Here is a 13,428-nt window from a genome sequence, read left to right on the forward strand (position 1 = left end):
AACAAAACAAACAGATTAGAATCTGCTTTATTTTGTACATATATTGATGATTTAAAAAATACAATCTGGCTGAACTTGTCTTTGGAAGCTAAAGTTCTGTCAATTTCCCTTCCTCGTATTTTGAACGATAAATTGCTTTGTTGCTTCCGGCTCTTCTTTCTTTCATGTCAACAATTCGAGGAAAGGCAATTCGCATTTACCCTAATACTGCTAGAGTAAGTGTGAATTATAATGTCAAACTTGTGGCTTAGACAAACACAGGGAAGTTTCCTAATGTTTACATATACTGACAGAGGTTAAACATTACATTTGGATTCATCCATAGAGCTAGAACCTGCTTCAGATCTCAAACAAAATTTAAGAAAACTGTTTAACCACAACCAAATGAACTGAAATGACAAAATAAAACCTTATTAAAATGTACATGTTTCACTTTATTAAATGGTTTCTTTCTGCCATAAAAGGTGAAATAGAGTTGTTCTGTTCTGACCTGAGTGGGCGGCTGCACATCAACACCGTTGTCCGCATGAGTGTGGACAAACTGCATGACCTGCTGTTCTCAGCTGACACACATTTCATCCAGCACCTCTTCTCCCAGCGGCACTTTACTGGTAGGTAAAAAACAAATGCTGTACACTCAAATATAAAAAAGTTTTTTTTTTTTTTTTTTTTTTAAAACTCTTCAGGGTAACACAACCTTTATTTTTTTTTCTAGGTTTAAATATTAAGGTATGTTTTGTTTTTATTTGGGTCATTGAAGCCATGTTGGATACATTTCAGTGAGTTCTTTCTCACGCTCCATAAGCCAGTTCAGCACCGTGCACAGCAGTTGCTTTAGCTTGTTGCATAATATTAAGTGCAAGAGAGCGAGTTTTTCCTGTTGAGACAGTAACAGTTATGGAACCGTTGTTATTGTTGTTGTTGTTGCTCTGCTGTTTACTCATCTACTTCAGTGGCTTCAGTGAGTGGAATAGTTCACTCACGTTTTAAACCTTTGTGTTTATAGTACGGCATTTTTCTGCCGTTAAATTCAGTTGCTGGTGCACAGGAAGTATCTGTTTGTGTTCCCACAGTATTAATTATTTATAGTACATATGTTTTGAGACCAGTTTTTACTGATGTTTCTCCTTTTGAAGATAGTTGTGTGGTCCAGCTGACAAATACAAATATGACATATAAAAATAGACAAATATGATGTATCCTTATCATTGGTTCTTGTATTTTCTTTTTTAACTGAAACACTGGTATTTGGAGCCACCTCTGAAAAATACAGTCTGTTATTTTAGATGATTTAGTTTATGTTTTAAACGAGGACAAAGGTGAAGCTGAAGGTTGGTTTGGCCAGTGGGTGCCCCAGCTAGAGGCCCAGCAGGCTAGGGAACATTGTGTAGCTCTAATTGGCGCATTTCTTTCTTTCTCTTCTTTATAAATGAAGGAGTGTATACCCCCTGACCCCCTCACCCCCCCTCTCTCTCGCTTGCTTTTAAACCTTTTGGTTTTTCTCCTTTTCATTCATGAATTCTCAATTTCTTGTGGCCTTTACTTCTCAAATGATTACAAAACCATTTGGTATTTCGTCTCTCTCATTCTTTCTCAATTCCCTCATTTTTTTATTTATTTATTTTTTTTGTCCTTTCGGTTTATCCCATGAGTTCAGGGTCGCCAAAGCGGATCATTGTCCACATGTTGATTTGGCACAGTTTTTACACCGGACGCTTTTCCTGACGCAACCCTCCCCAATTTCTACTGGGCTTCTCAATTCACTCATGTTATGTCTTTTTTTTTTTTTACCTCTGTCCCTCTTAGACCTGTCGGTGGGTGAATGGCAACTGGACAGCAGCAGTGGGAGTACCAGTCGTGTGCTTAGCTACACCATCGCTCTCAACAACCCCCTCGGCCCAAAGACTGCACCTGTGGTGGAGACGCAGGTCAAACAAACACTAGACCTTTTTTTAGTTTTATTGATAAGCACTCAAGTTCACAGGTTGGACTATTTATTTATTTATTTATTTATTTATGTCTGTCTGTCCTTTCGGCTTATCCCGTGAGTTCAGGGTCACCACAGCGGATCATTGTCCGCATGTTGATTTGGCACCGTTTTTTTTAAATAATAATAGTAATAATAAAAAACATTATTTCAAAAAGCTAAATCTTTATTTATTATGTTGCATCTGCTCAAACCAACTTATTTGCGGAATAAAATTGGACTTCAACTGTTATTTCAATTAAGGAAATGGTCAAATTATTATTATTATTAAGTTCACTTAGCATATTTATCAGCCATAAGTTCCATTATTCTTGTCACAGTATTTGAAATCCAATCTTTTCATTTGATTCATTAATCTTATTACTCCTAGCACTTACTGTATATTTATTTCTTGTGGTGTTAGGTCACCACTGTGTTTGCGCCTGTTCCATAGGAAAACTGACCAACTTAGTATTGTGTAGACAGTGGACGTGATTTTTGAAAGCTAAAAAATGTTGAGAAGTGTAAGTTTTAATATTGATGTCTTTTTCTCCAAAACACTAAATGAATTTCACTAGATAAATAACAGAAAACTCTTGAAACGTACAACCACAGAAGCAGAGGGTTCAGTTTATGCTTTTGTTACGTGTCAGTGGAAACCATTAAATTTTCATGCCATCCACCTGCACCTTCTGTGTCCAGACATTGCACAAGAGCAGCACCCGGGGACAGTGCTTTGTTGTGGACTCTGAAGTCATCACCTCAGGAATTCCTTACCAGGACTACTTCTACACGGTCCACAGATACTGCCTAACCTCTATCAACAAGCACAAGAGCCGACTCAGGTACATTTGTTGGGTAATACTGTATCTGTGGGTTGGTTTTTCTATAAGCTAAAGCTCCTAAAAAGCATGTGAAAGCCTCAGGCACAAACAGCAAACTGCAGTATCATACTCAAGATTACGCTCGTGTAGATAAGAAAGCTCACGAATTTATGATAGATACTGTTATCGTTGCTTCACTTGGTTTAAATGCTGATGTTGTGTTGTAATGCTCTGAATATGTGTGCTACACACAAAAAAAAAATTTCATCATTTCTTTACATTTCACATGATGCGTAATATAGTTAAGTGGCAGAAGTATAACAACATAATTCCTTGATTCATCTAGTCTCCCTGGCTTCTTTTCCACTTGGTCAACATGTTTTTGTCTTCCGCAGACAGTACTGACTTGTATAAACACTCAATGGCCACTTCAACAGGTACACCGGTACAATCTAATTCAATCCACACTACAGCACCTCTGCCATGTATTCTTTTTATGTTTATACTGTGCGTTTATTACTCAGGTCATAGTGGGTGGAGGAGTCGTTCTGGAGGGCATTATATCTAGATTTGGTTCTAATGTTTGCTCTGTCCAGAACAGTAGAATCATCTCTTGATATAATTCATTCCACCCACTATGACCTTGGTAACATAGTATAAGTTTATACTTGAAAACGGAGGAATCCTAACATTTCTTTGTAAAAGTAGAATTCATGGCATAGCTGCTGTCTAACACTGCTAGATTGTACATGAGTGTTCATCACTACTTGTTTTTAGTTAGCTCCCCTTTTTTTGCCATTTGCTCATCAACCTTTGGTTTGTCCCTTCAGGGGTCACCATGTTCCGCACGCTGATTTGGCATGACTTTATTCAAACCGGATGCCCCTCCTGCCACAACCCTGCCATTTTTTTCCTGTCTTTGTACAAACGTTCCCTTTTTTTGCTGTTAGGTCCTCTTTCGTTGCTTAAAAAATCTGGGCGATTGTGGCACAGCATGTGGAGCAGTCCTCCATTAACCCCAGGGTAGTGCGGGGACTCTTCTTGTCATAACTTACCTTCAGCACTTTTATTAAGTCGTGCATCTTTTCAAATCAAGCATCTTTTAAATAGGTGGTGGTTTTGAGCAGATTTTATTATAAAGCACTAACCAGTTCCATCAAGTTTAAAACTTTAGCGTGCTTTACTCGTTGCCTTCTTTGGAACATTTGATTTAGTTAGTTAAGTGACATGATGTAGCAACATGGTATTTTTAGTTGCATTATTCAGAAAATTGAAGAACTAGGAACTTGTGTCAGCTATCTGCTTTACAGAGGATCCTGCTTGTTGCCAGATGCTGGAAATGGCTTTGGAAAAAAGTTTAAAATGAACAGCGACAGAGAGCAGGTTGAGTTGTACTTCATGAATAATAAGAAATGTGTTTTTGTTTCTGTACCAGAATTTCCTCAGACATCTGCTACAGGAAGCAACCGTGGAGTTTGGTGAAAACACTGATTGAAAAGAACACCTGGAGTGGCATTGAGGAGTATTACAGGCACATGGGTTTGTGATCTAATTCTTTATACACAGCCTCTGAAAACTGAACTGACCAAAAAACTTATTTCCCTTTTTTGGTGAGAACAAAAAGTAAAGTGAAACTGCATATGCAGACCTCAGATAACAGATACACATGCAGGCCTTTTGTTTGAGCTGCTGCTACTCATTTTTTCAGCACGAATGATTATGCAGAGTTGGTTCCTGTGGTTCACGGTTTATTTTAATTGATTTCATATGACAATGAGTTTCAAAACCTCAAACTGCAGTGCACCAATACCAAGGCTGTTTTTGATAGCTTGCTTTACAACTTAAAGCCTCCCTCCTTTAAAAAAATGTCGTGGTTATTGTTGCTTTATTTGGATTTTTGCCATTTACTGTGCACCATGATGCATCTATATGTACCAGAAAGGAGTTATAGTCATTTAACTATAAGCAGGATCTTGAAATAAAAATTACTTTTTAAGCCAATTGCACATACTATGAAAATAAACTGCATATATACTGTGTGTTGTTAACAAAAAGAAGCATCGAAAATTGACCGTTCAGCCATGTGGCGGTTTGGTAGGAGACAGTCTTAATTATCTACTTCATCAACCTTCAGTAGGTTAAGTGTACTGTAATTAACTTGTATACCTGTCTTACCCCACGTAGAGAGCGAGGTGTGCAAGCTAGAGACGCTGCTGCAATCTGAAGTTTCCGTGGTAAGTGCAGGCGAAGCAGTGGGCGCAGACGATGCTAAGACCCCACCGGCCCTACGCCGCCGTAAACGCGCCTGCTCTCGACGGCAGGGCGAGAGGGAGAGAGAGAGAGACGGAGGTGGTTTGGGCCCAGACCGAGGAGACAGAGGCCTCGGGGAGGACAGGGACAGGAGAGAAGCCAGTGAGTGAGCCAGGAGGCCGTTGTTGAAAGACTTTGAATGGTGTTAAGGTTATCAGTCCTTTCCATAAATGCCTAAGGGGCATTTAAGTGATCTTCATCTTCTGTGCAATACTGCCATCTACTGGTTCTAAAAGGAGCCATGTGGCCAGTGTCATTCCTCATAAATAAGAGTAGGGTCTCTGCTGGTCTAACAAATGTAATTTCCCCCCGGGGAGGTGTTTTACAAACCTATATTACCTTATTATCTTCTAGAAAAATCTAGAAAACTCCCAGGACTGTTTTTTTTTTCCCCCTATAGACTATAGACTTTAAAATTTCTTACTTACCTTTTATGCATTTCATGCATTTCCTACTGCTTTTTATGTCCCCAGGTTATTTTTAATAAATAGTTATGTAGAATTAAAACTACATTAATTTTTGGGGGGGGTTTTTTGGTCGTTTTGGCTTATCCCCTGAGTTCAGGGTCCCCAAAGCGGATCATGTCCGCATGTTGATTTGGCACAGTTTTTACGCCAGATGCCCTTCCTGACACAACCCTCCCCAATTTCTACCGGGCTTGGACCAACACTGGGGATGGGAATGGGCTGTAGGGGTTTCAGTGTCTTAATGAAAACTAATTTTATTAATTTAAAATATTTAAAATCCTGCATTGTTTTACATCAATGTTTACTAGCTTGTCATTGCCGTCTTCCCCGTTTGTGGTTGCAATGCTGCATTTTTAGTTGCATTACAGTAACCTTTAGTTAATTAAAATGATGCAATAATCTCTGTTGGCCATATATCAGAAACTAATGTATTTATTTATTTTATTTTTTTCTAAGGTGCTCAGTATATGAAGCTGGAAGAGCGTTCACGTAGTGGAGGACACAACGGTATATCCACGATCCTCCTCATAGTCAGCTTCATGTAAGTTCAACTTCATATTTATTTTAATTCAGGACCCTTCACTGTCGGTATTTTTCCCCCACTGATCATACAAGTCTGTGATTTAATTCACTAGTTATCTTACACAGGAGGGTATTGTTTCTTAATCATGATATTTATGAAAGGTATCTTCCGAGTGCACAGTTACATAATGAAAATTTTCCACACATAAAAGCACGTGTCTGTTTTTTGCAGGCGACTCTGCTCCTTTTAAAAAATTTAGCTTGTGTTTTCCTAATTTGTGTAACATAGTGGTTTTTGTAATGATCTTACTTGATCAAATCCCTGTTTCTATTTCCATATTTTTGATTTCGATATAAATATGTAGCTCTTTGCTGTTTTAGTTCTGTGTCTGAGTGCTCTTTCATTCAGACGCATTGCTTATCGATCTTCTGCATACTAACAGCCTCGCAATACCTTTCTTGCCATTTCTCTTCTTCCCCTTCTTTCTGCAATACTTCTTGTGCATAGGATCTGTATCAGGTTCGTATGAGAGCCTTTGATTTTATACCACTGGCTGCATTATTATCACTTTTGTAACAGTAAAAATTAATTTCAATGTTTTAAGGCACATTTAAATTAAATGTGAAGCTAATTTGGTAGCTTTCAAACATTATTTTATTTCATATTTTATTGCACTAACATCCTTATGTCTGAATATATGTTGTAGTTTCCAAACAATATGTGTGAATGAGAATCTTTATTTATTCATCCTGTCTTTGGGGTTGCATTCAATCAGAAAGCCCTTTGATAGTGTTTTTACTTCCTTTGTGTTCCCACTTTCCCTCAACTTATATCGATTCATGCTTCATCAGTTTAGTCAGCACTTTCTGTTTTAAACCCATTTTTGGGTTTTAGGAGGTTTTAAAAATAAAGAAATCAACTATCACAGTAAAACAAGACATTTTTCAATCAACAATCACGAAACTTTGCTTTTCATTTTGTGGTATTGTGAAAAAAGACTTTGTTCTGCTATTAAACTGAAAACATTATTTAGAGCAAAGAGCAAAGACACAGCGCAGTAATGGAACTTTTAAATCAGCAGTACTTGTTTGGAATGTGTGTGTACTATTTGAATGTTTACATTAGAGAGAACAAAAATTCTGTGTGTTATGGTAGATTTGTATTGTGAGTGAATCCATTTTTAACAGCATTTGCAAACCCTGTAGTGTTTTCCTTATTTTGTTCTGATAGTTTTGGCCTTTTGCTGTTTACATCTTACTGATGTTTTGCTAGTAATTCATTGAAGCACCTTCACACCAGTCACTAAATGAGGCAACCTTCCTCTCTTTCTGTCCCTGTCAGTCTGGTGGTTCTGGTGGCTCTCAACATGCTGTTGTTCTACAAACTGTACGCTCTGGAAAGAGCCGCCCATACACTGGAGACATGGCACTCTTATTCTGTCACTGACAGGTAAACACACTGCTCTGTTTTCCATACAACTATAGCTTCTTTAGCCCCGGAGCTTATCTAGTAGGATTGTGTTGTCAGTCGGTGTTGGGCCCAGGTTTATGGGGTTATTCCTGCTGGATCTTTGGCTATAATGTTTGAGACTTTAGATGTTTAGATGAAAATGTATTTAAAACAACTCAAATCACTCTTTGTTTTTTTTTTTTTTTATTATGAATCAATAAATTGTGGCATCTGTTTTTAGTGAAAAAGCTAAAAGTCCACTGTTACAGCTTCTTACTGCTGCCTTCTAATACAGGTTTACATGCTATGACAATACTACAGACACTAAACATGTAAAGAATTTGTCTTTTTGTTCTCTCTTCGTGCCCCTTCCTGCCCTTTTTCTCTCTCTCGTCAGTCCTTTGCCTCAGACAGCTGGTGAATGGGCTCAGGTCTTGCAGCTTCAGAGGCAGTTTCACCAGGCTCAGCTCAGCAAGTGGCAGCAGATCTTGCAGTCCTCGGTCACACTCCTTGACCAGGTATGTCTGTTTTTTTTTTTTTTTTTTTACTCTGCTTGTATTTAACAACCGTAGGGCCACCGAACAGCACGAAAACATATGCACCGGCTGCTCATATTATGGTGAATGTTGTCACTGCAATGTGTAATCAGATTGTCTTCCTTTCCTTTCAAACTCTCCCACACTCTCCCACCACCCCAACCATATTTGTCTCCCAGATGAAGCAGTCCTTAGAAAAGCTCCATCGGGGAATTGTGGTCCCAGAGGCGCAGCCGGATGCCACCGACACCGTCAAAGAGACCCTTAGTGAGGCCTGAGCCCTGCTTCTACACACACCCTGGTGGACTCTTGGAGTAGAAATTGGGGAAAGGTCATTTTGTTTCAGAACACATATCTTTTCCCTCCCTCATTTCCAAATCAAAACCCGGGTGTGGAACTACAGGGGAACTATGTTATCCACAACTCTTTTTGCCTGACTGACTTGAAATGGCAATTTTTGCCTTCAGCCTCAACAAGCTACACCGTGAACTCATTCTAACTGGAATTTATTAGGACCACAGCAATAATTTACCAACAGCTGCAAATCCTCTTTATGTACTGTACAGAACAGGCCACTGGTGGGCCCACTGAGACCATCCACTTCTGCGTTACAGAATCATTTTCACTCAGAAATCCTCGATTTCAGAGACTCCAAATACAACAACTGTAATAGACCTCCGCTCCTTTTATGACCTTAAACATTTCTTAGAATCTGAAAAGAGGGAGCTCTTCCTCTCCGTTCTGGGAACAGTTAGATACTTTTGCCTCTTGTAAATGCCTGCTGAAACCGGGGAGATACTACATACTCCAGAAGAGAAGAGAAGAGAGTGCTGACAGGAGCAGGACAACTCTCTTGCTCTTTCCTCCAGGAATTCGTTGTTTCATGTGAGTTGAACCCCGTCAAAGGCTGTCAAATCAGCTGTGAACAGGGATGAGAAGCATTTCAACACAAGACACTTTAGATTTCACCCTAATTTGGCTGTCAGTCCTCTGGCCAAGTGCACGAGGAACATTTCAACGAGAGACACTTTAGTTTTCACCCTATGTTTTAGACACACTCCCCACCCCAATCCCTGTTTATGTTTTATCTTTTTTTGAAAATCAGTGTGTGTTGGGTTGATTGTTAGGACAGCAAGCTGTTTCTTGGACCGTTACAGTATTTATTATTACCTATGACTTGTGATCTGAAGTCCTGTCCTGCTCTTAAAGTCATGTGGTGGGTATTTTGTGCTCTGATTTGCTGTTGTGCGGACCAACTGGAGCTACACGAGAATGATTACTGGTCAAAGCAATAATGACAATAGTGATCCTAGTACTTTTTGAATGTTTGAAACAAAGTAGTATATTAGGAGGAGGAGGAAGAGAATTATGTGTGAATGTGTGTAGAAGACAAAAAAAAACAAGCAAGATTTTGACTTGACAGGTGTGTGTGTGTGTGTTTATGAGGGGTCATCATCGTTATTTACTTATTAACATTTCTTGTTTTTTCAGAGTTTTCTTTCACTTTTAGTTGCGTAGATTGTTCTAAGTGAAAACCCAACATATCAGTCAAGCTACTTTCAAATCCACAGGACCAACCAGTTTTACAGGTGCATGCAAAGAAAAAGGGAATCGGTTTTGCAGTATTTTTTTAAAGTTAGTTTCATTCACTCCTCTTTTTATGGAATTCCTTTTTCATTTTCTTTCTTTATTATTTTTGTTGTCTTATTTATTTTCAGCCCGTTTTCTTTGTCTGTTCTCAAAAGTGAAAACATATCTCCCGTACATGTTCGTCATTTCTTCTCATCACTCAGCCCCGCTCTTCATCTCTCTACCGTGTGCTCGCTCTCCCCCTCTTACCTGCTTGCTCTGTCTCTCTTTTGCTGAAAATGGTGGCTGCAGATGCATGTGGGCCTTGCTGTGCATGGCCGTTTGTCGATATTAAGAGTGTAATATTTATTTGGGGAGGGAGGGAGACGGGCCTGGGGTGGGAGAGAGAGATAAAGAGCAAGGGGATGAGAATGTACTGTAAAGATATGATTGTACACCATGCCAAGGAGAGAAATGAAAAGTTCTAAAACATGCACCATGTCCTCCTTATCCTTGAGTCTGTGTTTTTATTTTGCAAATAATTTTCATTATGTGTCTCTAATTTCTTAAATACTTGGGTCATACATGGATAGAAATGTGTAAAAATGCTGCACCATGTAGCCAAAGTTGACTTACTTGAATTCCCTCCTATGTCCAAAAGTCTGTGATCCCACAATACTCCATTTACTGTCAAGACAGGAAGGTAATATATACACACTTTTGAAAAGCCACAAACATGGAGGTTTACTTTATTTATCACAGACGTTTCCTCTTTTACTTGTTATTTCTCTTAATCTTTTTTAGGAACAATGATAATGAAGGAACATGTGTACTGAATGCATATTGTTATGTTGATGAAAAACTGTAATCAAGCTTGCACACTTTGTTCAGCAATGGAAAATCAATGTAGACGATTATTATCTGATCTGAATTTTAAAGAATTAACAGAAAGACCTTGACAGTAAAATATCAAAAATTGGATCTGCAAAAGTTTGCACCCCTCTTCGTAAATCACAGTTTAAAGTTAATCTATGTAATTTAGGTAGTTTAATAAGTAAAATCTGGTGCCTTCAATAACGGACTGCTAACATGTAAGGTTTGGCACCAGCTGTGCTAAATTTGGCTTGTACTTTAAATTTCCAAGTGGGTTGATCTCCAGGGCCAGTCTCACGCTCTTTGCTGAGAGCAACAACAATAGGATCAGGACAACCCAGTTTGTAAGATGTCAAAATGAAGTGAAATCTTATAAAGCTGAAGAGTGATATAAACAATGGCAGAGCAACAAAGGATTTGTTTTGTTCCACATGCACTGGATTTGATGTGCTGTAAATAAACAACACTGTTTTATGCAGCATATGTTTTTCTGTAGCATAGTTTTCCATCACCCCTCACTGAAATCAAGTGGACTTATAGCACGTGAGCGCACAACTCATCATTTGGAGTTTACATGGGAAAGAGGCTCAAGAATCTATAAAAAGGTGGAGTCCTCCATGATATTGAGATGGGGGCTCTGTAGGGGCTATAGCTTTCAGTTTGTCGTAAGGCTCCTTCTTTTTCAGATTTTAAATTTTTGTCATGTTGTCAGTGAATTTGGGACTGATGAGGCACTAAAGGTACTGTTTGATGGACGAGAGTCTGAAGGAGAGTCGTGCTTTTTCACGCAAGATACACCTATTTGTAGAAAACATTGAAACTAACTATACTTTTCTAAATGCATTTTAGCATTTTCATGTGTTTTAAGGTCTCGATCTTGGAAATGAAGGGGGATGAAGATGCTGTCAAATCAGCTGAAATGAAGATTGCAAATGACGGCTTTTTAACAATAAGTAATAACTTTCTCTGGTGAAGTTTGCATGTTTTTTAAGGCTTATACCTTTGTATTTTTACATTATAAATGTGAGCGTTTCAATTGAGTCTTTTTAAATTATTGTATTGGTTCTGTTACTTATGCATCTTCCACCACAGCAGAAACATTTTAAGGCAGATGTTACACAGCAGGGTCGACAGAGGGCGGCGATGCAACACAACTGCAGAGAAATGAAAGAAGAATAAGCTGAATCACATAACAACAACAAACGGGTCATCAATGATTTAACGCTATTAAATAGACATAGTCAGTCTTTCTTCTATACATAGCGCTGGCTCTTGAACCAAGCTCCTAGAAGGTGGTTGGACTCTTCTGGAGACGCCTCTGAGGGCGTTTGGCGTAACGCCACTGGTGCTTTGCATCAAAGAGAGCGAGTGCAAGGGGTTTGGGCATTTTTCAGAATGTCTCCTGGGCACCTCCCAACGGAGGTCTTTCAGGCACAGGGGACAGTCTTCCAGGTAGAAGACCCTGTGGTGTACCCTGAACATGCTGTAGTGATTATATATCCCACTGTGCCTGGTTACACCTCAGAATCTCAACGGAGGAGCTGGAAACATTGTCAGTTGTACAGTTTAGTAGTTTTGGTTCCTTAAAGATTACAGGCAAAATGCCAGAATTACACCAAGGTCATGTCCTAAATCTGCATTTAGACTACAAAGGTCTGGATTTACCCCTTAGGGTAAAAGTCCCTCCAGTGCATTGTAACAGGACCAAAGATTAAAGATTAAACAAAAAAGTTCCCCCTCACTGTTCCAACTTATTACAGTCTCACTCTGTACCATCTCTATTTCTAACTAAATCACCATTACTGCTAAAGCCGGCACAAAAACAAACAAAAAAATCCTCCAGCTCAGCCACACATGTGAAAAGTCGGGTGGTATCTGTTACGTCAGCTACATTTCGCCATCCAGCCCCCACACCACTGCTTCCTGCACCTTCAGAAAGCACTGGCTTCACACTAGGGACTTTTCAGAGGGTAAAGCTACAGCCAAACATTAAATTTAGACCCTAATTCCTCTAGTGAAAACACAGGTAGAAAAAAAAAACTATCAAAAGTAATTTGGTGGGGCCTGTTACCGCCACTTGATTTTGTTTCCAGGAGAAAAATCCTGATTTACTGGTTGGAATATATCTTTTAATATGAAGCCTTACTTTCATGGATTGCGTTGAAATAAATATGTTGGTAGATACAGCGGATTATTTGTGTGTGTCATATACGCCCAGAGTTTTTTAATTAAAGTTATAGTAACCTAATAAAATGGACTTGGCAACTCACTTTGGTTCTACCTTGAGTGCAGGATTTTAAGTCCTCCATCCCCTCACACAAAAAAAATGACCGTGTTACAGGACCTGTTGTACATGGCACAGAGACATAAAAGACACTTTTAAGGTGAGAATAATTTACTTCAGAAATAATCCCATTATTGGAATGTCTCATAACACATAGTGGACTGATGGATAAAGGACCAGGTAACAAACTTGAAAGAATCCGTTGTCCTACTACACAGTGCTGGTTGTAGTGACCAGCACTACTTTTCTTCTACAGGGAAACTAATCGGCAAAACTGTTTAGAGCAGTTCAATATTTATTAATAGTCAACATAAAATCATTTGTTTATAATGCCAGGAATTAAGTGGATGGTGAAATAAAAATGCATTTATGTCCAGCAGAAATGATGATTCCCTTTATGCAGTTTATTTTGTTGCTTCCACTTAATTTCAGTAGACACTATCATCACTCAAGAACCTTGAAGCAAACAGTATTTCGTTTTTTGTTTTTTGAGTCAAGATATTTGTTTTTAGAGTGTTCCAAGAAAGTCCTTTTGGTGCAAACTGAGCTTGTAGTGGAAGTGGGTCTTATGTCTCATTGGAAATTAAATATTTTTTGTAATGTACAATTACACATGGTGGATATTTC

General features: G+C 38.8%; 1 protein-coding gene across 6 annotated transcripts in view; it reads left to right on the forward strand.

The window, feature by feature from the left end:
* Positions 1 to 10,138, forward strand: part of gramd1a (GRAM domain containing 1A) — a 26,356-nt gene extending 16,218 nt beyond the window's left edge. For all 6 annotated transcript variants that reach the window (XM_067508971.1, XM_067508972.1, XM_067508973.1 and 3 more), the window contains 9 exons: positions 465 to 611; positions 1,807 to 1,928; positions 2,669 to 2,811; positions 4,226 to 4,329; positions 4,975 to 5,202; positions 6,024 to 6,108; positions 7,432 to 7,539; positions 7,937 to 8,057; positions 8,255 to 10,138. In XM_067508971.1, coding sequence (XP_067365072.1) covers positions 465 to 611; positions 1,807 to 1,928; positions 2,669 to 2,811; positions 4,226 to 4,329; positions 4,975 to 5,202; positions 6,024 to 6,108; positions 7,432 to 7,539; positions 7,937 to 8,057; positions 8,255 to 8,353 — 1,157 coding nt within the window. In that variant the 3' untranslated portion in view covers positions 8,354 to 10,138. The remainder of the gene's footprint in view (positions 1 to 464; positions 612 to 1,806; positions 1,929 to 2,668; positions 2,812 to 4,225; positions 4,330 to 4,974; positions 5,203 to 6,023; positions 6,109 to 7,431; positions 7,540 to 7,936; positions 8,058 to 8,254) is intronic.
* Positions 10,139 to 13,428: the final 3,290 nt, after the last annotated feature.

Source organism: Channa argus, chromosome 7 (genome assembly GCF_033026475.1).
Source record: "Channa argus isolate prfri chromosome 7, Channa argus male v1.0, whole genome shotgun sequence".
NCBI classification, from domain to species: Eukaryota; Metazoa; Chordata; class Actinopteri; order Anabantiformes; family Channidae; genus Channa; species Channa argus.